A 26,605-nucleotide genomic window follows, 5' to 3' on the forward strand; every position below is an offset into this window, starting at 1 on the left:
AGATTTTCACATTCTTTATTGATGCGTCAAGTTCCTATCGCCCGAAACTCGAATGAGCACGACGACGTGGCCGTGAGCCACAGCATGTACCTAGTAGGTCAGTGGGGAAATTGTCTACCATCGATTACCACGAGAATGGAACAATTGACCGTTCTGTCATTAGATAAATGAGGAATAGTGAACCCGCGTAGCATGGTAAACTGAGGCGATTATCTAAAGCTGATCAGAAGCTGACTCTAGAGTGATATCGGGAACAGCACCATCTCGCAGGCAACGTCGAAACCCGCCACCATTTACAACGGCCTCATCCATCACTTTATTACTATTCCGGTATCGTTCAGTGTGAACGCTTGAGGTGGCTTGAGTCCAGAACAGGGCCGGTGGAAACTAGAATCTCATACCCATGGTGATCGATTACTGCTGACCACTCACGCCCAATCAAAGCAGAAACATGGGCAAAGGTTGACGTCTGAAACGGACGGTGCTGCGGCTAGCTAGCCAGTCTAGAAATAAGAAGATACGTCTAATTTGGACTTTAGCTAATAGCGGGCTTAGCCTCGGTCTGCCCTCGAGGTGAAGATGCGTTGTGCTTCGAGTCCGAGCACTACCGGTATGGTTTAGTTACTGCAAAGTCGCCAGGATTGTGAATGCTCAATTCTGGACGTCTATCAATCTCTTATATATCAATATCATTAACAATGGTAGGACTCCTCTTTCATTATGTTAGGCTCCAATCTCTGTAACCCATGATACAAACAGGTCCAACCCAAATCGGCTTTTGTCAACATGTGCCCTGATGGTTTTCTGGCCGCATCCTGGCGGATCAAGATGATCGAGCGTATTCGTCAGAGCACTAGGGGTCAACGTGAGGAATGGATCCGTGCGGCCGGTTACAATCTATTCGAACTCCAAAGTGATCAAGTCTTTATCGACCTTCTCACCGATAGCGGGACCGGAGCGATGAGTGATCGCCAGTGGGCGGCTTTGTTAGTGGGAGATGAGACATACGCCGGGTCATCCTCCTTTTCTCTCCTCGAGGGGAAAGTAAAAGCCCTGTTCGGATTCCCGTACGTCCTTCCGGTCCACCAGGGCCGTGCCGCCGAGAACATCTTATTCTCCGTGCTCATCAACAGGGGCAATGTTGTGCCGGGTAACTCTCATTTCGACACTACACGGGCTCATATCGAATATCGACAGGCGACGGCGGTGGACTGCCCCCTCGACAACGCCTTCTGCATCGGCGAGCATCACCCTTTCAAAGGGAACGTCGACTTGCAGAAGCTCAAGGCCGTCCTAGACTCCGAGAATAACAACGTACCCATGATTGTTGTGACAGTCACCTGCAACAAGACCGGTGGTCAGCCAGTGTCCCTAGACAACATGCGTCGTGTCAGGGCACTAGCTAGAGAATACCGCATCCCTGTGGTTTTTGACTCGGCACGATTCGCAGAGAATGCCTGGTTCATTCAGAAACGGGAGCCCGGCTATTCCCAAAAGACCATTGAGGAAATTGTCTGGGAAATGCATCAGTGCGCGGACGCCATGGTCATGAGTGCCAAGAAGGACTGTAATGGCAATGTCGGAGGCATCTTGGCGATGAGGGACGAAGGTTGGTTTCGACAAGCTTCCGAAAACGTCATACTTTTTGAAGGATTCACGAAATACGGTGGAATGGCTGGGCGAGATATGGAGGCCTTGGCTATCGGCCTCGATGAAGCCACGTGCTCCGACTACTTGGACTCTCGCATTGGCCAGGTCCAGCGGCTTGGAGACAGGTTGATAGCAGCTGGTATCCCTGTCCAACGGCCGGTCGGTGGCCATGCAATAGTTGTCGATGCCAGTGCCTTCTTGCCTTTAGTTCCCAAGAACGAATACGCCGCCCAGGTGCTGGCCGTGGAGCTGTACCTTGAGGCCGGCGTGCGGGGCGTAGAAATAGGCACGCTGATGAATGATCGGGACCCGGACACGGGTCGTGACCGTCGTGCAAAAGCTGAATTCATGCGTCTCGCCATCCCGAGGAGGGTGTACACGAACGATCAGCTAGACGTCGTAGCCAATGCGCTGATCAGTATCTACCGCCGCCGATCGACTATATTCAGAGGATTTCGGATTCTCGACGAGTCCAAAAGGCTCAGACATTTCACTGTAACTTTGGAGAGAGCAGGATACTTTGTCGGCGCCTCCGTGAGAACGCCGGCAGGTGATACCCTGTAAGAGATTACGATTGCTCTAGGTGGAAAGGCCATTTGTCAATGGTGGTTGAGGCTCCGCGTAGCTATTTGATCATTCTGTGTTCAGGAATTAGTCCCTGAAAGAAATAAAACGAGATTTTACTAAATAAGTCGACCTCGGGGACGTGACCGCATATGTCGAAGAGTCTCATGAGTTTGAAAGACACGTGGGATGAGCTCCCTCTGGTGCAGATAGGGGGATCCGGGTAGAAAAGTCCAACAAGCCGATATCCACCACCTAGACTGCGATTCAGAAATTTAATTACTTCTTATCGGGCTTGCTTACGCTTGAGTAATGCTCACGGTCGAATGAGGTGCCCAGCGAGCTGGTCAAAGATGAAAAGGAGGAGGAAAATAGACTGCTTCCCTATCGCGGTCTGAATATTCTCTATCTGCAGCTTGACTGCTTCTTCAATGGCCCATTCTGCACCTGTATTACGCGTACGGGAGCATCTACCGTCGATTCGGGACATTCGGAGTGACCCAAACATGCTGTTTGTCCATGACATCCTATGATATGCTCACCAGACGACCTTATAAGATAAGACATCGCTTGCAACTCATAACGGGTCAGAATACTGCGTGATCTACATGGTTCTATTGCTTCTACTTCTTTTTCTTTGCCCTTCAGCTTGATTACAACTCTTCGGCCGCCACCCGCAATTTTTCCACCGCTCAGCAAACCCACATCAACCAAACCCCCCCCCCCCAAAAAGTCTCCTTCATCATGCTGCTCATGTTACCAGAAGAGATCATATGCATGATTGCAGAACAGTGTTCTCTGAGGGATCAAGCTTCACTGGCACGCTCGTGTACCCGGCTGCATGGAATATGCAATCACATCCTGTACAGCAACGACGCTCGGAACCACAGGTGTTCTTCTGTGTTTCATGCTATAGCCTGGTGCCACGACCAGTTCCTTGCCCTGAAGACCCTCACGGCAGCCAAGGCAGGTGGAGCAGACTTCAAGCGATGCCGTGATTCCCGTAATCATCATCCCGCGTCCCTCCACCACTCCGACGCGACGCTCCATTCTCCCATCCATCTGGCAGCCAGGCGTGGACTGGATGGCATCGTCTCCTTCCTTATCGATCAAGGCATCCCACCAGATGGACTGGAGGATGTAAAAAGAACGCCGCTCGCGGAGGCCATCTTACACAACCAAGAGTCGGCTGCCATCCTTCTAGTTCATCGAGGTGCGTCCGTCGGGCTTCAGCCTCCGCAGTTCGAGGCATACTGCGCTGCTATTCGCCAGGGCCTTGCAGAGCTCACAGAGATCATCGTAAAGGCAAGGGGCATCGACGTCAACTCTGGTGTTGGGTACGGTTGCACGGGATTCCTATTGGCTGCGTACTACAGACAGGGCCGAGTGTTGCGCGCCCTCCTCGACCTCGGAGCCGAGGCGAAAGGGGCATTACGGCATTTTAGCCAGACTCACTCGTTCGCATCTCTTTTGTGGACCTTGCAAGCGGGTGCTGTAGCCTTGCGGAAACACCTGGGCCCCAGAGGGCTCCTTGACCTCGTCGTATCCGTCGTCATGGAACAGGCGGCGCCGATTCAGAAGAGCCAGCAGGTGGCCGCGTTGCACACTCTGCTGGATCTGTTGCAGAGAGAAAAGTCTGCCGTATATTCGGGATCCGCGCTCCCGACTGATGAGTTAGATCGCTTCCTGGATGCCCTCCTGCAGAGAGTGCTATCGGTTAATCGCGCAGACGCAGCTATCGCGTCGGCACTGTTGCAGCATGGTGCCCGCATTCGAGTGGGCATCTTCTTGCAGCTTTTAGATGCTCTCAATTCATCGGCCTTTTCCAAGGACACTTCGCGCTACCTACGTCGCTATCCCAAGCTCCTTCAAAGCTTTGACTTTGTATACTCTTACTGCGCCAATCTTGCAGCCACAGAAAGGAGTTTCACGGTCGACTACTTCATCGAGAATGTACCGAATCAAGCCGTTCGGCTCGTGTATGAGTTGAAGCGGCTCGACTTGCCACTTACAGCCAGGGGAATCCAGAGGATGGGTCTCAGAATAGCTAGGGAAGGGAGCCGGGAAGCGCAGTCCGGCAGTCCGGCTTAGTCTGTGTTGACTAGTTAGCTCCCGCATGACGCGACGTTCCTTGCTGCGTCTTGAGCGCGTCTAACATCTTTCTCTGGTGATACCAGTGTGCTCTTGATAGCTATTATACTTACATGCCGGTAAATGGAGGAGTTGGATGTTGACGCGGGTGTACGCGAATGTGCCTGTTGTCCGGCTGCATCTGAGGAAACAGGCTCTGCCATAGAGTCGGATCAAGAGATTTCCGAAAGACGCGGCAGGCATGGTGGTCGCGAGTCTCAAAACAGTGTGCGATGTGCTTCATCCATCATCACTATCCCCATCTTGGCGCATGTTTAGCTTCGCGCGAGGACCTGCGGAGAATGCAACCAACCACTCGTCTACCACTTTCTCGCCACCACTTCGGAATAAATACCGGCGGAAACCGTCAACTCTCTGGCATGAACACAAGCAGTCTCAAAGAATTTCCTTTTGGCGCCCACCAGCATCGTTCCTCTTCCATACGCACATCCTTCCATCGATCGTTGGCTTCCTCTTCGGACGTACTCCCACCATCGAGATGGACGCATCGCTTGAGCTTAGTATCTTTGCCGTCGCGACGATCATCCCATTGGTAGTTCAAACTCTTTCGGCGATTATCCTGTATGGTCGCAATTTCAAGTCTGTGTCCGAATCCAAGGCGGTGCACCGGAATGGCGTCCAAAGGATGAAGGCCGCTGTTCGAGGACAGATGTGGTTTGGCGCCATTTCAACGCCCATGGCATCCACATTGTTGGTGGTCTCTTGGTTCTATCAAATCGAAGAACTGCAGAAGGTTTTCTGGGGGCTTATTATCCTATCTTCGTCTCTATTTCAGGTTTGCCAGACATCACTTCCCTTGCATGCAGAGCAAGAGCTAACTGCTTAGATATTTTCCTTGCCAGAGGAAGCCCTTTCAGCCGCCAAAGCCCTCCATGCCAGCAGCTCGTACAGAGAGTTTTGGGATCAAAACAAGCCAGTCTTGCAGATCTCCACCGTCCCTCTCATATCTTTCGTGATTACCACGTTCGTCGCCGTCACTCTACGAATCACACTGCCCGCCTATTGGCCGGCCGCATGGGCCATGTGGATGGCTCTCGGCTGCGTTTTGAGCATGGCTCGATCTTTTCGTTACTTGAGCATCTTTGACGAGTCGGGCGATCGCTGGAGGGCCTATACGCTGGTCACGGCTGGCTGTATTATTCTTGGCACCTCGAGTTTGGCCCGAGATCAGGCATCTACCAGAGTCGTCATTCTAGGAGCGAACCATGTTGTTTTGGCAATCCATAGAATGTGGACGATGTGCGGCATGGATAGCGTACTGAGAGCTGAACAGGAGTGCAAGAGTTTAAGGCCTGCATCATCGTCGGTTTTCTCGGATGGAAGCTGCAACAAGGGCGAAGTTTGAGCGGCCTCTCATTGTTCGGGCCGAATCCAACAACCCAGCGTTATCAACGAAGGGGTGATGAAGCAGAGCCACGGCACAAATGGGGGAAGGGTCGAAGATGGTCGAAAGTCATGTTCGAAGTAGCTCAGTTCACTGAGGTTGCCTTCCCCAGGTCGTGGACACAAGCACACACCACCTCTTGGGACATCCTCCCAACGGGAACTGCTTTGCGGTCTCCCTCATCCCCAGGACGGCTTATCTCAAGTCATGTCATGCTTAATAAATCGCGCATAAGAAGAGCTTGTTTCATATCTAAGAATGTACTGCTGAGTTCATATCTGGTTATCAACAACCAGTTTCGCCGACCACGTTAATGCCAGTCACAGCCCAGCCACTCCCCTCCAATCTCACCTCACTCGTTGGGCCTAGCTGAATCTTTATGTAAAAACTGGAGTTCGATCTGGCTGTCGGCGTATCGGTCGCGTGCTCGCCGGGTATCTAATAGACATTTAAAGTATTATTAGCTCCATTGCTTCTTCATTGTTCGCTAGAAGATAAGGCTGTAGCTTACCGTGATGTTCACAACGATAGTGACTGGTGATTTATTGACCTTGCGTCTCTGTTCGTGCCACTCGTCGCCTTCAGACCTTGCCGAGGAGGAAGGGGTGCAAGGAACGACCCTTGTGGGCGTTGTCGGTTCCTGGCCCGGCTCTGTTGGTGTGGCCGCCTCTATGGACGATCTTGGTGCAGTGGCGGAGGAGGCTGGGCCTGGTCCGGTAACACCCCCAGAAATCGACTCGCGACTTCGACGGATTCTTTGCTTATGTCCTCTTCTCTCCCTCGCTGAGCGGTTCTGAGATCGGAGTTTAAGTTCGTCCTCGTCTAAAAAAGATTGTGTGAAGAGCGGGCTTGACATTCTGAATTTGTGCGCTCAGCAGCTTTGGCGAGTTCTCGGGAGGAATATGATCGAGTGGGATGGGGCGAGTCAAGGCAAAGAGAGATGCACACATCAGCAGCGTGAAAGGGCTAGGGGAATTCGACCCCTTTTAAAGCCACCACCGTTACCACCAAGCATCCCTGCATCCGTGCCAGAGGATTGAGAGCGTGAAGTTTCAGCGCTGAAGTCCTTCATAAATCTCACAGAGCACGAGGCGATTGTGCCACCTCCAATCATTAGTCTCCTACACCAGCGAAGCCAGGTAGGAGGAAGGATTCGACGGCCCCCGTTGGATGCAGGCCGTTGGTGGGGAGATGCCGGCTGAGCTGATGTCACCAAGCATCGGATTACTCTACGGAGAGCAGCAGGGATATTTCGGCAAGTAGGCTGGGTCGTGTGAACTACCTTGAACGGTGCGTGCGGTTGCGAGTAGAAGCGGAACACAGCTACCCCCCAGAGACCAGGCTACAGATATACCTTGTTCGAACTCCCTACGATGCAAGAGGGCGCTATACAGAACCGGTTTTCAAATCACACTTCAGGGACAGTGAGCAACGAGGCGGATGAGGGAGAAGGATTTCGGGGGCAATGGTCGAGAAAAAGATTCAGGTGCTTCGGCCGTAAGTAGGACTCCACACGTCAGTACAGAGTTGGTCCGTTCTGGTCGTGAATAAGCCTCCCACTTCTCAGCCAATCACGGTGGCACTGCAGTTGGATGTTGGTCCAGCAAGGTGGACTGTTATTGGATCAGCAGAGTTACAATATCTGAGGGCGGAGGAGCACATGTCAAGAGATTTGCGAAGACATCAATTATCGACGGTTATTGGTGTGCAGCATGTGGAGACTTGCGAAGATTTACTGATAGAAATATACCTCCATCGAGTGAACGCTGGAAGAACATCAGTAAACTGCATTAGTTTTCCGCCAGCTGCATATTTCTAGTTTGAGATTCCTGACGGTCTGCCTTTCTACATGACGATGAATGAGAACCATGAGCCTGACTTGGTAATTGAAGAAAAGCTCCCGTAAAATGCCAGGGGTGGCATGCGCAGGAAGGGTGCCGGGTACCAATAATGAACCAATCTAGTACCGTGACAAAGTGCAAGTATCATTACTTCCGGCCGATCTGAAAATATCGGTTAGAAGTCTTGTTTTTGACGAATGCGTTGGGTCCAAGTCTCGCAGCGATACTTGGCCCTGTCCACTTTAGGTCATGGCTTTGGATTATAGAAGGCCCATTGCCGGCTGATACGAGTACCCGGCAGCTTCAATGAGCCACTTTCGATTTCTAATGGCATCGCTGAACCGAATAGTATATTTCTCTTGAATCCAGATCGCTCACATAATCCAAATGTGCCCCTACGCCGTTTGGAAGGGCCGTCACACCGCCTCTCAGCCCTTACGAAGCACCTCGCGATCGCTTTTCCTTCCGCCAGCATGGATACTCACCCTCGAGGTAATGGCCCCCCTAAGTCTATCAAGGCCACAATGAGGGCTCAGCAGTATGTGAGGATACTTGCCTCTGCTGCGTATCGGTCTCTAACACAGCCTCCAGATATGACCCGGCTGATCAGAAACTGCATCTTAACGAGGTGGAGATCCCGAAGCCAAACGAGAGCGAGATATTGGTCAAGGTCGTCGGTGCATCACTCTGCCACTCCGACTGCCTAACCTTCGATCCGGACCTCGTCATGAACAAGGAGGTCAAAGTTCCCACTACCATAGGGCATGAAGCAACCGGCATCATCACGGAGGTCGGGAAGCAGGTGAGGCAGTTCGAGAAAGGGGATGCCGTCGGCTTTCTTGCTTCCAGCGGGTGTTTTGAATGTGATGCCTGCACCACGTGGTAAGTGCACGAGGCCTCGGCCGCAGGAGGGCGGGTTTATCTAATGGTCGACAATAGGTCAAGCGTTGGATGTCCGCAAGGCTTGAAAGCACAAGGGGTTTACTTGCGATGGATACTTCCAGGAGTACGTCGTCGTCGATGCCCGCAGTGCCGTAAAACTCCCAGCAAATCTGGACATCGCCTCTTCGGCACCCCTTTGTTGTGCAGGCGTCAATGCGTACAACGCAATCAAAGAATGTCAGCTTACCCCCGGAAAATGGTTAGCTGTAATCGGCGCCGGAGGTGTCGGGCAAATGGGCATTCAGTACGCCAAAGCCATGGGGCTGAATGTCATCGCTGTCGACATTAATGGAGGCCAGCTAGATGCCGCGAAAATGGCAGGAGCAGACTACACGTTCAATCCAGAACTATGTCCGACTTATGCAGATGACATCAAGATCGTTACAGAACATGGGGTGGATGCTGCTGTCAGCTTTGCGCCATCCGAGAAAGCTTATGACGATATGCCCGGCATGATCAGATGGGGTGGCCTCCTGATGGTAGTGGGGGTTGTCGATGGGCCTCTGACGATCGAACCGTTGGACATCATCTTCAAACGATACGTCATAAAAACAGCGTGCAACGGAACCGTCACAACCCTGAAGGAATGCATTGGCTTCAGCGCTGAGCATGGCATCAAGCCCACTGTGGAGTTCATCGAGCTAGAAGATCTTCCGCAGGCAATGGAGATGATGGAAGCCGGCAAGCTTCGAAAGCGCGTCTGTGTCAAATTTTAGGCCAGTAATCCTTCCACTGGACAAGATTTGAGGTCAAAGTAATATACTCAACCGTCATGGATTGGCTGATTAGGTGTCTACCAGTGAGATTTAAGATACATAGGGTGCAATCGGACGAGGCACGAAACAGGTAGTTTAGGTAGCAACCGGTAGCTGTGACTCAATGATATTCATCAATATACCACACCCCAACCAATTCTCACGACTCTCTCGCTGAACACAAATGTCCTGCGAACGTTTTTCCCGGCCAGAGAGCCCCTTGCCCGCCGCCAAGATGTGATCCCGTCCAAATCGGCCCCGAATCATTAGACCCAAATCCTCACTAATTGATCCCTCCCTTCAATCAGCTTCTAGTTAAGCGGGAGGCTACCCATCGTCCCATACGTTCTGGTCTCATCTCTTTCGCTCTCGTATTGATCACAGCAAGAACAGGATGTGTAGCCGATCTCTCGAAAAGCCTCATTCAACGTGGCACCATATTCAGATGTCTTGTAGTGCCATCTACACGTACACCCAGTCTTGTTCCAGAACATGCCGGCACGTGTTCATGAGTTGAACAACCTCTGTAGACACCAATTTCTGATCTCTGATCAGCTTCGACCGAGACATTGCTTTATGCATTTCCTCCGGGTCAGTCTCCTCCATTGAACCGGTCCCCTCAATGTCGACGATAGCACCGTATATCACATGATTCTCTCGGGCGGAGTATTGCAGGTCGAAGCGGCGCTGAAAACGATCCTGTTCGCCGCCCAGCTCCTCGAGGAGGCCGCGCGCGAGGGCGACTATATGATGGGCCTGAGCGTAATCAAAAGATCCTGGCTCCAAGTGTCCTTCGACTTGCATGAAGGGCGCCAGTAAGGAAGCCTCATCCCGCGCCAGCAGTTCAGATGCTGCGGCCCCGTCGTAATGTCCAAGCAGGCTCAGGCCCAGAATCTGCAAGCATAAACAGAATTTCACCCGGGTGAGTTCATCGGCCTTCTGCGAGCAGGCTCAGCATCAGCTTTCATACTTGTTCTCGGCTTGAAATATCGTCATACCTGGAGGCTACGTCCTAGCATCATCCACTCGAACAGTGTTTCGTTTGCAAGTGCTTGGTCGGAAGGCATGTTGCCTGTACCTGAGCCAGCGCCTTCCATGCTTTTGGGCCGCTCTGGAGATTCCGAACACCTCGCGGTGATGGTGCAGACCAACACTCGACCTCCTAGCTTGCGGACTGATAGATATGTGCGACTGGAAGAACCCGACTCGTGGCTGGATGATCCCGTAACTACGCTCTAGGACGTTGGCTTGGCGAGGGATGAAGAATTTTCAGACAGTCTTAATTTTTCCAGAAACCATGACAGCTTTTCTAGGAGGTTGGCTCTTCACAGCCAAGAGAAACCCTCTGCCCCCCCCACTCGGGCCAAGATTGAGGACATCCGTCTCCGCTTCCAGCCATTTGAGGACTCGGACGTTTAAACTTAAGGCCACCGGACACGTTTGAGCCTTTTGAGTTACATTTGGGTGCCACTAAAATCTAACGGCTTGGTTCCCACTTCCACGCCGTCGCTTTTGGACTCAATTCGACGGGGTTCGCAAATAGAGAACAGTAGATATCCGTCGCGTGCAGTGCCTTTAATCTCCTCACTCTCCCTGTTCCCTGTTTTTTCCTTGCAGTTGCTTGATTACTCCGAGTGCCCTTCCTTCCCGCGGCGAGATCTCCACCGACGCTTAAACCAAAGCCCGTCATCGACACATCCCTTCCGCGTTGTCATCGAGAGCGACTTGAAGAACCAATGAACGACCACGGCGAATCGCATAATCGCGATAGCCAGACTTCAGAGGCCAAAATACGGTTCAAATATGTCATAATATCGTCGCGTTCGCCCACTCTTGTCGGCAGATCTTGGAATCCGGGACAACACTTCACCGATACCCCCCTCACAAACTTTATGCATGCGACCCAACTCAGCCATGTTGGCGCACCAGGGCTACTCCTGAGACTACATGCGCCAGGGCTCTCTATGGAAGAGACAGCTTTCGATGATGAAGACTTTGCCGAGGTGAAGATGGCATTCAACCGGGCCATTGGAGAGTTGAAGAAGCGACTAGCCCCGAACAAGGTTGCGAGGATTATGATGCAGATAGAGCCTCTATATTTGACCCCTCAGCAGAAGCCTCTATGGATATTCGAGACGGACCAAACTTGCGAAGCACCGCGCATGAATACAGAAGCGCGGAGGCGTAACAGTGTGTAGGCGGTCCAGCCACCCCCTGGGGGGCTTTGGCTTCCTCGGAACCCTCCCTTCTTGCTGGACATGGGCTTATCTGGTTTACATCCCCCACGTTCAGTTCCGGTGTTTTCCGGCTTGTATTTTTGCCGCGCAAGGACGGGAGATGTGGAGGCAAGGACGAAGTCCACGGGCTCCTTCCTCTCCGAACAGCAACCCCCCTCCACGAGGACAGCGCCCTGCGTCCGTTGACATGTGCCATTGGATGACGAGCGACGGCAGAAAGCTGGTGATTAAGACGGGCATGTGACCAGTCGAATCAGCATGAGGTAAACCGGTTGCTCAAGGTAGGTGCCCCCTGTGGGTAACCACATGTCATCGAGCCCTCAACCCCTTTTTTACATCCTTCATATCATTAAAAGCCATTGCCTCCATAATCATCAATCAAGGCGCTCTATTCTTCCCTCATAACCTTGGGTCTACCGACTGGACAGAAACTCTTCTCTTGCCTTACGTGGCGAATTTGGTTTAAAAAGATATTCGCGGCGTTCAACATAGGTTCGGTGTCGAAACGTTCTCGCATCCAGTCGCTCATTCCCAAGACTTTCCTCGCATCCTGCCATGTCACACCTCCAGGATACCACACAGAGTCTATTTCCATCACTCCAGCCTAGGGAGCAATTATCACCAGACCAAATGCATCCGATGACAATGTATTATGGAAGTTTCCTTTCTGGCCCAAACTACTGCCAACCGGAAACTATTGACCCAAGCCTCACCCTTCTTTCTACAACATCGAGGGTGTTCGAGGGGGCACAAGAGACCACTCTCTCTTGCGTGAGCGAGGCGCGGCACTTGGCGGCTGATACACCAGATATGTTCACGGAAAGCTGGGTATTCGGCCCTCGGGAGCACACCTGTGAAGGCTGCCCTCTGCAGGATAGTTCAAGATCTGTGGCCCCTCTTCCTTCGCAGGTCGACCAAGAGACTACCATGCCTGTCCCCGACCAAGCACTTGCCGTCTGTCACATACACCCAGAACAACAGCAATGCCAATATGGTGTTACTTGTCTGGCCAGTGAAACCGGGCACAACCAGGGCATCACTGATATTATGAACCAGCAACGGGGTTCTACCAGGTCAATTGCCGATTTCCCTAGCGACTGGCCAGAGGGAGGTGCACCAACTATCATGATGCCGTGGGACCCTTCTTTCATTTTCTATGGTGAAATTCTGGCAGAACCATTGGAGCAGGGACACTTGAACTATAGAGAGCTGCTGTCCGATGCACCAGACGGCGAAGTCCTCCGTGTTCCTGATGACTGGGAGATGGCCTACGCCACGGGAGAAGAGAACGTGAATCATACAATACTTTTTGGGGCTTGCGAGAGAACACAAGACCAGCTACGAGGAGAGTGTAGCTTTATCAGGGAAAGGGATGCCTGCTGTATGGAATCGAGGCGCGATCACAACGGTTCAAGGACATTCCTTACAGATTGCAATAGAATGCCAGCCGACAAGGGGGAGAGGAATCCTTTCGAGAGAGGTGATGCCTGTTTTGAAATTTGGAAGCTGGTTTCAGAAAGGCCCAAGACAGCGACTAGGGCGAAGAGAGTATGTAGTGGTTTCTAGTGGCTGGACAATAAATTTATTCTAGCATCATAATGTCAATGAACGTAAAGGATCATGTTGGCCAGGAGGCGGGATCTGCTTCTAAAAACCATGATGATCTACATCTTGGGAAGAGAGTACTGTAGTGAGTTGCAGCCACTGACAGAGAGGCGGGCGGATAGAATACCATTCTTCCCAGGGCCACACACCACGACGACGACGGTCGGTCGATCGGTTTGGGTAGTTATTTGATGAGAAAGCCTCCCAGCTTTGCGCCAAGTCCGTTTCATAGGCGTAACGACAGACTTCTCGCAAAACATGTATCCTCAATCATGGTAGCCTGTATTGGCCCTCGCTTGTTTCGACGAAGCAAAGGGGGGAAGCGGACAAAAGCCGCGGCATTCTTATCGCTTCAACAAGCAGTATATGAGTGGACTTTGGCATTCCCTGATGTCTTGCACTTGCGAATGCCACTTTCAAGTTGCTAACACGCCGCACACACACTCGAGGGACCTGAGACTTTTCTTTTGTGTGTGTATATGCTTCTTTGTATACTTTTCTATCTGGACAGACTGTCTTAAAGAAATCTGGACCTGTGTAACTCGCCAAGTCACGGGTGTCATCCATACCGGAGTTCAACATCCATCATGGCTGGATGCCATAGGGTAAGTAGCATTGCCGCTAGCTGCATTCCTACGATATGTCTCGTACTTAGCTAGGTCACCGCTTGGATGAATGATTCTAACGCGACTCTCCAGTTTCCTGCACTGCTCGACGAACCTTCGACGTGGTACCTTCCGGACCCCGAAGACAACTATTGTCACTTCACAGGCGGGAAGAGCTTCGAGGACTTTGAAAAGCTCCCCGAGCACGAACGCCGTAGTGTATTCCGTGCCTACTTAGCTGAGAAGACGCCTATTTTAATACAGGAGCCTATTGCCTGGACCAGTCATGAGAGCATTGACTCGTTCTTGCTTCTGAAGAATGAGGCTCGAGACAACGAGGCTGGACAGCGTCTGCTGCAAGAGGCTCGGCAAGTGTTCTACGAAGAAAATTCCTTCATAGTCCTCTGGAGCGACTTGGATCGCTTTTTCGACGATCTACTTGGCCGGTGGACCGACGCCACTCCGGTCAGGTCGCTGGTGCGAAAAATCACAGTCAGGATCGAAAGGCACGAGTGTGGATGTGGAAACCTTGGGGACTATCTGCAGCGCACCCGCCACTTTGCCGAGTCCCCGAATCTGGAAAGCCTCTCATTCGAGTGGTGGGATTCTTGGAAGCATTGGAAGGTGAACAACGTCGAGGAGGACTCGGTTGGCGATGGCACAGATGACGACAAGTCAGACGGAACCCTGAAGGAGTCATCCTCAATTGACAGTGTCTGGGAGTTCTGATGAGGGCGAGACCTAGGCCGGCCGTCAACGGTAGATTTTCAGCCAACAGATGGATCATTGGTGGCACGCTTCGGCGAAACCAGTGTGCCGGTAACGGGCGCTTGCCAGGGCCGCCAGTCAACAAGATGCGTAGCAATCACTAGGCGCCCCCTTCATGCTGGCTTGGAGGAGCGCACGGCGAAAAGCGGTCGTGGTGGCGGTGGTCCACGGGCATGCGCAAGTTGGGCCCGGTTTTGCCAGCGTCTATCAAGGCCAGCATCGCGAAATGGCCAAATTCGTTCGTGCAGTATCGGAATGAGGACCCCGGATGTCGGTTTAGCCGAGAAACGAGAGCCCCGCAAATTATTGTTGAGTATGTGGGATGTCACGTGTGGGTCAAGGATCTTAAGATTAAAAGCAGGTCCTTCAGGGGCAGCTGCATACTTAACGGGAACACGAACACAACACGAATACACTGACTTAACCAATGGACCGAATACACGTACTGTCTGACAATTATCTATAAAAATCTTTGCTGGGGTTTCCGCACTTGCTCTGGAAAGCATCCGGGCCATTAACCTTTGTTCATCGTCTTCCATTCGCCGGTTCCGCGCTCCGCAACACTTGTGTTGACTCGATTAGTGGATTCCCATACAACGCGCTACAAATGGCGAAAGTTACAGAAGAAGAGTACCATTTTAAGGTCGTTCAATGCAACGAGCCCCTGCCCTCAAAGCGCAAGCGAAAGACACGAAGCTCCAGCAGCGTGGGCGCCGAAGTCACTAAGCGACAACCATTTCCCTTCTCCAGTTCAAAAGTCTCTTACCGTTACCGCGTACTGCCCGCCGCGCAGTGGTCCGGGTTGCAGAGCTACAGATGCTTCCTCTGTGAGAGAAGTCGCCCGATGTCCACACGCCGTACAATTAGCTAATCGGTAAACGCAGTTCGGGGCACTCGATTCAGGCTCGGAGACTTCGTCAGGGTGGCAAACCGGTTGGCGAGCCAGGACAGCCCAACAGAGCACGCTGTCGGGGATCCGAAAAAGCCCGAGAGAGACTGGATTGCCTATATACTGGAGATCAGGGCTGCTGACCCGTATCATGTCTTTGCCCGAGTATATTGGATGTATTGGCCTGACGACATACCTAAACGTGTGATGAAAGACTTGACGCGCAGTCGTGGGCCAGAAATATTCCACAGGTCACATGAAGTCATTGCCTCTAATCATAGTAAGTCCTGAACCCTGCGGCGCCCCTCGATCCTGTAACTCAACCATAGCAGTGGACATCATCGACGTGATGAGTGTCAATGGGCTCGAAACAGTGAAACCGATGATAAGTTCACGGCGCGATGCGCGGAGCAGTCAACTGTTTTGGAAAGCATCTTTTGATTGCTTCCAGAAGACGATATCGGGGGACATGGGATCAAAGCAGTGATTTTATTCTACGGTACGGCAGCTGCATTACGCTGGATTCGCATGGCTTAGTGTCGAGACTGAACGATGGGGCATGAATATTACTTAGTAGGGACAATGAAAGGGGCCGTTCGCCTTGAGTTACAACGAAACCATTCCCGGGTTTGCCAACGACAACCGAGCCTAGTAGAGTGGCATTATATCGTCGACGTAACCGGATCAAGTTTGCCGCATGGCGATGCCGTGGGCTGCTTTCTTCTGGTCTCTCGTTCGGATGATAGTGCCGGATAAGAATAATTCAAGTGAGGCCAAAATGAATGGAAAACAGGAGCCTGAGATCTCTTACTGTGACGATGGGCATCATGTTATCCTTTTACGAGACAGAGTCGACGAGACTATTCTTCGAAGCCACGCCTTCATGTCAACTGGCGCCGAATACCGCCCCCCGCGCCGGTGCCCCTTACCCACGAACCAGATTTCCATAGCACATTTGGTGTCGATGTGCCTTGCATTACAGTGTTATTCGCCCGATCGTCAACTTTCATGACCCGCCAAGTAGACGTAGAGATCCACATGCCGGATGACCCAGCTGAAAATCCAACCACAGAAGGCGTAAGATGATTTTGGATGTTTCCAAGGCTACATGGTAGGACAAAGAGGACACTTTTTGTGGCATTATGGATAAAATTGACTTTCATCTTTTGCGTCCTCGTCCATTTAAGCCCCGCTAAGTGTTGTTACCTCTCTCGGCTGCGCCATATCGAGGCTACGATCGACTCCAATGCATGCAGAGCCTCATCCGTTCTTTGTCACACACATTTTCGAAAGCAAAAATCGGCCCAGAGTCTTAATACTTCGTATTAAGTACTGGTTTATAAATCATCCTCCACTGTATCAGATTCAGGCCAGAACCATCATTGTTAAACACATTCTTCAGCATCCCATTTCCCGTCCCGCGCAAGATATTCCTTTTCACCGTCTTTCCAACTGTCAGCCAGGTCAGCCTCAACACCGCTAGGCCCTCGATCTAGGCAAAAATGGAGTTCGACAAGCTAGAGGCCAACGACCCGAGGGTCACGTCGGACACAGCTTCTATCCGCGGCAAAACATACCACTATCTGCGGGCTGATCCGGAAACAGAGCCCCTTGCAACAATCTTCCTCATCCACGGATTTCCAGATCTGGGCTTCGGCTGGCGGTACCAGATTCCGCATTTCGCATCACTGGGCTATCAGGTCGTGGCGCCGGACATGCTCGGCTTCGGCGATACTGATGCACCTGACCAGCCGAGCCAGTATGCGTTGAAGAGCATTGCCGAAGACATCAAAGAACTGGCAAACGCGATTGTCAAAGACAAAAGAATCATCCTTGGTGGACATGACTGGGGTGGCGCCGTGGTCTGGCGCACTGCCATGTGGTTTCCCAGTCTTGTTCAGGGCGTCTTCAGCATCGGCTCCCCTTTCACTCCGCCTTCGTCGGTCTTTCTTTCACCAGACGATGCTGCTCGTAGCAAAGGTCTGATAAATTCGAGGTACCAGTCACAATTTAGGGGTACCGAGATCGAAGACGAGATAAGGGACGAAGAAAGGGTTCGACAATTTCTCAATGCCATGTTTGGGGGAGCCAGCACTGAGGGTGAGGTCGGATTCAACGTCACAGAGGGTGTTCTCTTTGGCAGTCTCCCTAAGCTAGGCCAATCCCGACTCATCTCGGGCGATGATCTGGACCATTATACTTCAAAGTATTTTCGAAAGGGAGAACCTAGGCTGAAGGGGCCCCTCAACTGGTATCGCACACACGCGCACAATTATTTCGACGAGCTGCAGCTCTTGCTCAAGCCGATCAAGTTTTCCATGCCTGCGCTCTTCCTCGCCACCACGAGGAACCGAGCATTGCCGCTGAGCATGTCGAATGGGATGGACCAATACTTTGAGGACTTGACTCGATGCGAGGTTGAAGGGTCCCACTGGGCTATGTGGGAATCGCCTACCGAAGTCAACAAGCAGATATCGGCGTGGTTAAAGGTGCTGAGACGAGATTCGCAACAGACGTAAGCAGTGATGAGGCTCTTGGTCGAAAGACATGGGCTCCTCTAGTTTAGGCTTCAATACCGAGCCGCCCTTCAACATGCCATTCCGTCAGTTCCATCTACAGGATAATATAGCCGATGTGGTCCCATCATATACCAGTGAACAAACAACGCACCCCGAATAACCTGCAAAGTGTCAGACGAGCCCCCTAGGGCCTGACAACACGCCGGGTAGGTTACATTGGATAAAGTTGCGGCAATTAGGCTTGTACCAGCTCAATGTCCTACCTCTCTCTTCTCACGCCTCCTTTTAGCCGCCTTACTTGACCTTATCCCTCAAGGCATGCCTCTCCAAGTGTTTAACATTCTACCCTCAGCAATTAAAGCATTATCCCCAAATCAGGGCCGTATGTCCTTGCGTCCTGACTCGCACTCATTCTTTCTGTCTCAATCGAGACTTGATTGCTGTCTATATAACCTGTAGTCTGCGTGCATGATTCTCCCTATTCAGCGGCGCCTTCCACTTTAACAATGAACGAAAGATTTCTCAACTTTGTTTGTCTTCTTTACCACATGCATCCATGTTGTGTATCTCCTTCGTGCGCCGAGGAGAGCAGTGTTGCACAATCTCGGCTCCTTCTCCGTTGTCGCAGATGCTCGGTCCTACGTCACTTCTAAAGCTTCCGGGACGGCGTCGAGCCATCGCGCCCGAGTTCATACGTGCTGAGCAAGCTGCAAACCCCTCGCCCCTGGCGAAGGTGTCAGGGGCGCTGGGGTTCCACTACGGTGTCCCGCATACAGTCGGTTTATCCTGGTCGGTAATGAAGACATGGGGCCAAAAGTCAAACGAAAACATGAGCCGATATGCTGTTCTAGTGGGGATTTCAAGATGCTCCAGGGGATTGATATCGTAGCCGAGGCCCGCCTTTCCGATGATGCCTAGAGTAGCTCGACTTGACCACTTGAGTACTTCGAATGGCTTAGCGGCCCACGTCTCCCCTTTCATCCCATCCCATCCCGCCAGCGATCAGCTAGAAGGAGCGACTTTTCCAAAAGGGATGGGACTCGGGGCTTTGGTTGGCCGGGTCAAGAAGTCGGAAACAAGTATTTTACGTTGGCAACCGTGCTCGTCTCCTTTGGCCACCAATCCCATACCATACGGATTATCTGACACAACGTAGCAGCCAAAAAGAAACTTTATTTTGAAAGCCAATGCTCATTTCTTCAAGCCCGGTGCGCGCCTGCCGTTACATCGCCTTTCGACCGTACGCAAGAAGCGCCCACATGGTGGGGATGCCCCATCTTTTCATGCGAGTGACGATGGGTCACTAGTATGATGCCCGTTTCAGCCGTACTGCGTAGTATGTAACGTCAATGTGCACGCAGGGTTCGGCGAGTGGGGTTAATGGAGCTTTGTTTAATGAGGGGGTGGAGACATAGAAAGGAATTTGGCGGAATTGTTCCCCGTCGTTCAGTCTAATCGAGCCTACTGCCCTTCCGCATCTTGGCACCGAAGGCATGGGTGATGTTTAGCCTCGGCAAACGTAAAACTGCTTCGGCAAGCGTTAGGCCTGAGAACTCTTTGTGCCATTTCGGCCACCTAGTAATCGTCGAGGCGATGCCAAGACGGAGCTTGAACAGAGTGCTCTCAAGGTTGCGGCTAAGGTTTGCCGTTGAAACCTTCGGGTCCCAGGCCGATATTGGAGCCGGGCAGAAGCTAGAGATTAGACGGTCCGGTTTGACTGTCGCGTTTACGTCTTTCTTACTTTGGGGGGTGTTTCACCTATCCCGTTCTGCGAGCGAGCCAGTTTCAATGGCTCATGCTTTCCGGTCTATTGCGGCTTTTATTGCCCCGGTAGCTGTTTTGTTTGTTCACTTAGTACGTTCCGCATGTTCCGTCAATTTTCCACCTCACATTTCGGTCCCATTTGAGCTCTGTGATCGCATGATTCGATACTCGAACACCAGACTCAAATTTCTCTTCTTTCTTAACCGGCCTCTGATGACGTTGAAATAAGCTCATCACGTGATGAGATTTTACCAGGAGGCATTACCTCAGCAGGCTCAGACCCACTCACTAAGCGCACAGACGTACCGATCACGTGCTTCTGTGAGAGGGCCTGAGTGGTTTCCGACGCGTTTTGGTGCGAGTGCGACTGCATTCATTCCATCGACGCGTCCCCGCCACCCCGCACCATCGCTAGCTTGTCCAGGCGAATGCCACAGGCATTTCCATCAGACCGTGGGCAAAAATACGACACAGGACGATTCTTCAACATCGAAGCGCACGATGCATGAACCCGCCACATCATTGTCATCCCTCAGCTCGATAGGCAGCCCGCAATCTATGAGCAGTCCGTCATCTCCTCCGCCATCTCCATCGCAGCGCAATACGGATGCACGAAAACAGAAGCGAGATAGCACCGAGAAGCTTGATCTGATATGGAAATACATACGTGACGACTTGAACTGGTCGATTGGCGACTTTGTTCGAGCTCTGGCAACCTCTGAGGGCCAGCGGAATACTCAGAGGAGGACTGCATTTGCCAAAGCAACGTTCCAAGATGCTACAGTCCTGGATGCATACGTGGGCCGGTCTGAGAATAGGGTTGTAGCATCCTCTCGAGGTTACTTGATCCAGTACCTAAACATCGGTGCTATGGAGCTGCGGCAGGAGATTGAGCAACTTGGCAAGATAACGCCATTTCTCTATGCTCAGGGTCAAGAGGTGGTTGATTTTGAGCGACTGGACAGCAATCAGATCATCGAGGCCGCTCAGCAGAAGTGCCCACTGCTTATGCAGACTCTGCGGAGTGTTTTGAGGCCACATAACCACCTCAGGAGAGGCTATGAGGGCCATGAAGATAACGGATATCTCATTAACGTCCTGGCAGTAATATGTAGATCGCACCAGCGGAATCGATCGTCGGGTTTCCAGATACAACTGAGCGTATATCTCCACTCCAAAGGCGTTAAAAGACGGCAGTTAGAAGCCCTACAACGACTCGGGCTTTGCTGCTCTTATCACAAGACATTGCAGGTGATCAAGAGGCAGTCAGAGCACGCTGCGAAAGCAGTAGCTGCAAAAGGGCAACAACCAACTGTCGTTACTGCATACGATAATTTCGAGCAGATGGAGCACGTCAAAGAACAACGTGTTGATAATCAGGGCTCGTTCCATTCAGTCACGACTGGACTGCTTATCCAAGGCATTGAGATGCCGGAAGGAGGCCTGATGCAAAGCATGCTGAATCCAGCAGCAAGGCTGCAACTGGAGGATATATTCTTATCCCCAGGGAATCAAAGAGATACCATTGAAGTAGAGGTGAGATTCATTTCCATATCACCCATCCACCTTACGGTTAGCTGATCTTGTAAAGAGGTAGATATCCCGTCATTTCGTGTACGAGTCAATCAGGGCTGCTTTTTCGGACTGCATGTCAATGCCACCGCAACATCCTATGCCGGTGATAGATATCCTACCACGACGGAAGACGGCTCACCTATCGCTTGGTCCTATCCCATACGACGAGAGCACGAATGCAGGCAATCTGGATGTATTATCCAATATCTTCCGGGAGCAATACCAGTTGCCGGATGAGGCATTCAAGGAGCGGTTACTTCTCGTATACGGTGACCAGAAGACAACCCAGCGCATCCGCATGATCAAGAGTCGCCGATCTAGGGCCGCCCAAGCAGTTGATAGCTTAAGATGGGTATTGCCTGTGCCAGCTCTCTTTCACGTGAGAATGAACTACCTGTATATGCTAAGCCGGACGCATTTCGGCGCAGCAGGTGATGGCAGCAAGGCCACACTCTATGACGCTATGAACTTCTGGGTTCGCAAAGGAATCCAGTCGAAGAAGGCCGACTTCTACGCTCTTGAACAGCTCGTTATCCACAGCTTTCAGGCCAGGATCTGTGCTCTTATGTGGTCTAGACTCGGTATTCTGGGTCTAGGTGATACAGAGTTGGATATCGCCCGCATTTTGCAGTCATACGGCCCGAACGAACTCAGCCAACTCATTGAGAGCATCGTACAGTCTTACGACGTCGACTGTCGATACACGAAGAATCCCGAGCTTAGAAACCACATCTTGTTCTTACAACATACCCAAAATTACCTGGTTATGAAGCATGCCATCAAGCACGCCGATCTTGGTCTCCTCCATCGAGGTATTGCCCGCAGCTGTGTTTATTTCCATGCATCGGGACAGCACAAATACGCGTTTGAGATGCTCTATCTTAAGCGTCTTATTTCAACCACGGCCGCAGCGCCTGAACTACAGAGAGCCATCTTGGCAAACGGTCTAGTGAATACCACTGGCGTTGACGACGGTTGGTTTGAGACCGATAGATTGGTTGAGTTCCATAATGGCAAGCTGAAGACTATATTGAGGAACCGCCGCGGCTCAGCCATTACCGTCAAATATCTCATGGAGAACTGTGCTCTAAACACAGACTTCTTCAAGTCAGTGGAAGAGAATACGGAGTCGCTCCTTGGCATGAGTCATAACGGGAACCATCCCGAGAAGAAGGCAACCAAAGATCTCAGAATGATGGCAGAAGTACTCGTTGGGAGTGGATCTATCACTGGCACTCAGCGCCGCCCAGTCACACATGAAGCGATCGATCTCTTTGATGCTGCGATCTCGAAACTAGCCGGAGGAGGTCTATGCAAATTCAATAGGAAGGAGTGCTTAGATCGACTGGATCTCACCGCAGATGACCTCAACGCAGAAGAAGAGGATGCTGGAGACGAGATAGGTGAGTTCTTCACCGTCGATGCGGAAGACGAGGTAACGGGCTAAGCCCTGCGGGACAAGGCACTGCCTTGTCCTCTTGCTAGTCTGAGCACTGTTGCTCCGGTGAGTGGTGACGACTTCGTCTATCTTGTCGAAGGATTTTCTGTCATCTTCTCTTTCTTTCTTTCTTTCTTTCTTTCTTTCTTTCTTTCTTCTTTCTTCTTTCCTCAGCTCGGATGTAAAAATGCATGAGGACTATATAGCTGTAATTTACACTATTAGAATCCATCACAGACGCGCTGTGATGCTCATTGCTCGGCTTATACTTTATATGGCTTTGTGGCCCTCTGTGCCTTCTTACTCGTCCCTTGACTGTTGCTCTCAATCTCTTGCAAAGCACGACGCTTCCTTGGTCTAAATTCGGTGGCCTTTGCCACCTTGGCTTCCGAACATGCAGCTCGTAGGAGGTCTACTACTTCAGTTGCATAAGTCTCCCGAGCGGCCCAAATAGTACCAACTAGCAGCCCTAGCGTGTCAACAGTATCGATGGAAGACGCTGCTTGTGATAGCTTGCGTAATACAGTATCGGGGAGCACTAAATCCTCTCCGCCCCGAGACAATACAGAGGACCACCGTTGGGCAGCCTCTTTCCTCCACTTCAACAGAGCGGCTCTTGCAGCAGCAACGATATGCTTCTGTGATACCATCGTATTCGGTAGGCCTCGTGCAACTCTGACTTGTAAGGACGGTGGATCTCCTCGACAAAGAGCGCAGCAAGACTGTGGGCCGGAAGGGTGCAAGTATGAAGCAGTATCTTCGAAGAACTGGAGGATACTCTTTCTGGTGCAGTGCTTGCTGTTGATCACGTCACTCAGTTCCTGAGATAGAGATCGATTGCGCGCCATGCTTGACTGTAAAGCTCCTTGAGATCCCTTCTCGGGCATCGCCACTTCGAAGCACCAAGGTTCCACGAGCCAGATGAACTCTCCTGTGATACCAGCACCTCTGGCTGCCCGACCTGCCCGCTGCCACAGAGAGCATAGTGTGGCCGGTTGTCTCCACTGTACCACGAGTTGGATATCTGGATTGTTGATGCCCATTCCCATGGCATCAGTAGCCATGATAATGCGATGCCTGGAGCTCTCCCGGGCAGTTTCTCTGTCAGGCTTCGCAAATTCCCTCGAGATGCTCTCTTTATCGAAGGTTGCGAGCTCGGCGTGATACGGCTGGATCGCGTTCGATGCAGCCGTCTTTGAGCAACCAGTGTTGATTAGTGCTACAGTTAATAACGCTGCGGCAGCCTCAAGAGTCGCAATGGAGTCGAAATACACCACTGTCTTGCGGATTTTCATGCACCATGTCCGGCTGTCCACTCCCTGAAGGACCTGGCTGCTCCGTGGCTCTCGTGCGGCGAGGGATATAAGCTGCGTTGCACTGTGCATGTCGCCAACTGCTATTGCTGCTCGCGCTTGGTTTTCGCAGTCCTGGGCAACTGCATCCTTTATGGCCTTCCTCACTGGCTGAATGAGGAACTCAAGGTCTCGGAACGTGGTAAGCGGATGTGCCATCCGCTTCACATCAATGAAGATGTCCGGGCGATCAACAGAGTTGCGCTGGATGAAGACCTTCGAATCAAAACCACACAACTCCTTCACTTTGGCTAGTGTTTGAGGATCAAGTGTTGCAGAACATGCTAGCCATGGCACCGTTCCGCGAATGAAGCTTCTCAGTACAACTAGTTGACTGTAGTGCATTCGGAATGACGCTCCCCACTCCCAAACTACGTGAGCTTCATCTATAGCAACAAGAGCCAGCTTTTGTTGGAACGACGGGTCTCTAAGCACCTTTGTTTTAAAGGTTTCAGACAATGCAAGCTCCGGACCGAGAAGAACTACAGAATCAGAACGTAGTTCGTAGATATCTAAGGCTCTCACTAACCATGGGTGTACACACCTTTCCTGATGCTTTCAAGCAATGCCAGTGAGTTCGTCCCTGCATTGAGTACACATGGACTGCAGCCTGGGACCCTAGATATTGATCTTGCCTAGTTAAGGCGACTCAGATAAGCCGTACTCGTAGTCATGTATCAAGAGCGGATGACTAACCTGATCTTCCTCTAGAAGCGTCAGCGGCATGATCATGAGGCAAATTCCACCAGCCAGGGCTGGAACTGTTTGAAAGACGAGGCTTTTCCCCCAACCCGTCGGTGCAATCAATATCATATCTTTCTGATCAACCACGAGTTTGCGTATCGCCTCTACCTGCCCAACTCGCGGCCGGAAACCCACCAAACCCTCAATCTTAGAAGTCAATTGCGCGTCATCCATATTAGTGGCGGCAATCTCAGCCATGCTCGACGATCCGTCAAATCGGCAGCCTCTCCTGAATATCCGTTTCAATTCGGTTGAGTGAGGAAAGGCGGATGCCTTGAGTCTGGGACTATCCGACTATCGCTATTGCATGAAATCTGGGAGCCGTTGATGTTCGTGTCGGTTTCACAACAGAGGACTGTAGAGTACCAAGTCCAAGGCTGCCCGAAGGTCGTACTAGCTTGGGAGAGCCTCTCTTAATAATGGAGTCTTTGTTGCACAGGAGATGGTGGAGTTGCCGGTCGTTGTCGAGTGAATTAGCTGGCGGATTTTCCGACGCGAAGGCCGTTCGTAGTGATATTGCACAAGAACCGGATCCAATTGAACAAAAACAAGATGAGCAGGTACCTGGTGTTTGTAGGATTTTCGGAAATACTAATTATAATGAAAAGTGTCGAATTGAAGGCGCTATGCCGCGTGGGAGTTGATGGCGTTCACGTCGCGTTTGCAAAGCGGCACTCACTGTACCCATTTTGTATGGTAGATAGTCGCACTCACACCAAAACGCGTCGGAAACCACTCAGGCCCTCTCACAGAAGCACGTGATCGGTACGTCTGTGCGCTTAGTGAGTGGGTCTGAGCCTGCTGAGGTAAGGCCGGCCGTTCATGTATGAGGACCCGCTCGACGTCGGCAAATGACTTCAGCACCGCATTTGTCCGTGTTTTGACCAAAATTTTCAGCAGCGGGCGAGTGGATACTCACGGCGGAAATTTACGTTTTCTCCCCGAAGCACATGCACGCCATCCCAACACCCTGGCATCAATTTTCGACGCTTTCCCTACCACAAGAGGATCGACTGAGAGAGCGAGCGGGCAGGTTGAAAGCAGCTTATCACGTGATGAAACGTCCTTGCGCAAGAGCGAATCACTTTTGGATGCTACTTGAGGGAGCGATGGCTGCTGGGAAATGGCGGCTAAAACCGAGTAGGAATAGAACCTGAACCTGAACCTGAACCTACTTGAGGGAGCCTATATCGTTGTTCGCGTTCTTGAGGTATCTCAACCTAACACCTACACAACGCAGCTTGAGCCCTCCTTTGACAACGTTTCGCCTATGGCTTCCACGCAGGATCTCGAGCTGCAGCTGCAGCAGCTTCAAGAGCAACAACAGCTTATCTTGCAACAGCAAGAGCAGCTTTTTTTGCGGCTCCAAGGGCAGCTTTCTCAGCAACACCGGGAGCTCCGTCACCAGCTCCTTCAGCAGCTCACAGGCACCCCTCCAAGGACCGCCTCGCGGCGGGATCTCCAACGTGCGTCAAAGACAAAACGCAATGTATCGATTCATGTGCTTCGATCAGTCGGGTGGAACGATCAGCAGATAGCTACACATCTTTGCCTTCAGCTATGGCAAGTTCAACGCGTACCTACTACAATCCATGATACACCCCACCATCCCTCTGGCCGCCCTCCCCTACCTATGGAGGCCCAAGTGGAAGAATCAATCAAGTTCGTATTTGCCTCTAAGAGACTAAGAGAGGTTGGCGGATGGCTTACTGGCGGTTATCACAGGAACGAGGTTGGGACTGCTCGGTCGATGCTGTCACCGGTGGCCTACGACGGGCCGGCTTGGCGAGACACATAGCATGCCGGAAGCCTCCGATCACAG

The 26,605-nt window shown here is 51.7% G+C and overlaps 12 protein-coding genes across 12 annotated transcripts; 9 read left to right on the top strand and 3 right to left on the bottom strand.

Annotated features, from left to right (window-relative positions):
* Positions 1–786: 786 nt before the first annotated feature.
* On the top strand, positions 787–2,214 carry MRS44_018549 (uncharacterized protein; the record flags this gene model as incomplete). Its single annotated transcript, XM_046274404.2, has 1 exon — positions 787–2,214. One exon carries the CDS (start codon positions 787–789, stop codon positions 2,212–2,214), a length of 1,428 nt encoding a protein of 475 aa, XP_046123526.2.
* A 744-nt stretch (positions 2,215–2,958) lies between these two features.
* MRS44_018550 (uncharacterized protein) lies at positions 2,959–4,305 on the top strand (the record flags this gene model as incomplete). Its single annotated transcript, XM_046274403.2, has 1 exon — positions 2,959–4,305. The coding sequence occupies one exon, from the start codon at positions 2,959–2,961 to the stop codon at positions 4,303–4,305; it is 1,347 nt and encodes a 448-aa protein (XP_046123525.2).
* Positions 4,306–4,843: 538 nt separating this feature from the next.
* MRS44_018551 (uncharacterized protein) lies at positions 4,844–5,710 on the top strand (the record flags this gene model as incomplete). The annotated part of the gene is made up of 2 exons (XM_065616026.1): positions 4,844–5,140; positions 5,192–5,710. The coding sequence occupies 2 exons, from the start codon at positions 4,844–4,846 to the stop codon at positions 5,708–5,710; spliced, it is 816 nt and encodes a 271-aa protein (XP_065472098.1).
* A 324-nt stretch (positions 5,711–6,034) lies between these two features.
* On the bottom strand, positions 6,035–6,605 carry MRS44_018552 (uncharacterized protein; the record flags this gene model as incomplete). The annotated part of the gene is made up of 2 exons (XM_046279222.2): positions 6,035–6,187; positions 6,261–6,605. 2 exons carry the CDS (start codon positions 6,603–6,605, stop codon positions 6,035–6,037), a joined length of 498 nt encoding a protein of 165 aa, XP_046123524.2.
* Positions 6,606–8,063: 1,458 nt separating this feature from the next.
* MRS44_018553 (uncharacterized protein) lies at positions 8,064–9,248 on the top strand (the record flags this gene model as incomplete). The annotated part of the gene is made up of 3 exons (XM_065616027.1): positions 8,064–8,128; positions 8,182–8,392; positions 8,568–9,248. The coding sequence occupies 3 exons, from the start codon at positions 8,064–8,066 to the stop codon at positions 9,246–9,248; spliced, it is 957 nt and encodes a 318-aa protein (XP_065472099.1).
* Positions 9,249–9,749: 501 nt separating this feature from the next.
* On the bottom strand, positions 9,750–10,354 carry MRS44_018554 (uncharacterized protein; the record flags this gene model as incomplete). The annotated part of the gene is made up of 2 exons (XM_046281798.2): positions 9,750–10,226; positions 10,286–10,354. The coding sequence occupies 2 exons, from the start codon at positions 10,352–10,354 to the stop codon at positions 9,750–9,752; spliced, it is 546 nt and encodes a 181-aa protein (XP_046123522.2).
* A 669-nt stretch (positions 10,355–11,023) lies between these two features.
* MRS44_018555 (uncharacterized protein) lies at positions 11,024–11,485 on the top strand (the record flags this gene model as incomplete). The annotated part of the gene is made up of 1 exon (XM_065616028.1): positions 11,024–11,485. The coding sequence occupies one exon, from the start codon at positions 11,024–11,026 to the stop codon at positions 11,483–11,485; it is 462 nt and encodes a 153-aa protein (XP_065472100.1).
* Positions 11,486–12,079: 594 nt separating this feature from the next.
* Positions 12,080–13,090, top strand: MRS44_018556 (uncharacterized protein; the record flags this gene model as incomplete). Its single annotated transcript, XM_065616029.1, has 1 exon — positions 12,080–13,090. One exon carries the CDS (start codon positions 12,080–12,082, stop codon positions 13,088–13,090), a length of 1,011 nt encoding a protein of 336 aa, XP_065472101.1.
* A 626-nt stretch (positions 13,091–13,716) lies between these two features.
* Positions 13,717–14,463, top strand: MRS44_018557 (uncharacterized protein; the record flags this gene model as incomplete). The annotated part of the gene is made up of 2 exons (XM_065616030.1): positions 13,717–13,734; positions 13,789–14,463. 2 exons carry the CDS (start codon positions 13,717–13,719, stop codon positions 14,461–14,463), a joined length of 693 nt encoding a protein of 230 aa, XP_065472102.1.
* Positions 14,464–16,893: 2,430 nt separating this feature from the next.
* Positions 16,894–17,910, top strand: MRS44_018558 (uncharacterized protein; the record flags this gene model as incomplete). The annotated part of the gene is made up of 1 exon (XM_065616031.1): positions 16,894–17,910. The coding sequence occupies one exon, from the start codon at positions 16,894–16,896 to the stop codon at positions 17,908–17,910; it is 1,017 nt and encodes a 338-aa protein (XP_065472103.1).
* A 2,265-nt stretch (positions 17,911–20,175) lies between these two features.
* MRS44_018559 (uncharacterized protein) lies at positions 20,176–22,696 on the top strand (the record flags this gene model as incomplete). Its single annotated transcript, XM_065616032.1, has 3 exons — positions 20,176–20,778; positions 20,926–21,210; positions 21,272–22,696. 3 exons carry the CDS (start codon positions 20,176–20,178, stop codon positions 22,694–22,696), a joined length of 2,313 nt encoding a protein of 770 aa, XP_065472104.1.
* Positions 22,697–22,950: 254 nt separating this feature from the next.
* On the bottom strand, positions 22,951–24,981 carry MRS44_018560 (uncharacterized protein; the record flags this gene model as incomplete). The annotated part of the gene is made up of 2 exons (XM_065616033.1): positions 22,951–24,474; positions 24,736–24,981. 2 exons carry the CDS (start codon positions 24,979–24,981, stop codon positions 22,951–22,953), a joined length of 1,770 nt encoding a protein of 589 aa, XP_065472105.1.
* Between the last annotated feature and the right edge of the window lie 1,624 nt (positions 24,982–26,605).

The sequence above is a fragment of the Fusarium solani genome (assembly GCF_023522795.1).
Source record: "Fusarium solani strain SB1 chromosome Unknown bctg00000016, whole genome shotgun sequence".
NCBI classification, from domain to species: domain Eukaryota; kingdom Fungi; phylum Ascomycota; class Sordariomycetes; order Hypocreales; family Nectriaceae; genus Fusarium; species Fusarium solani.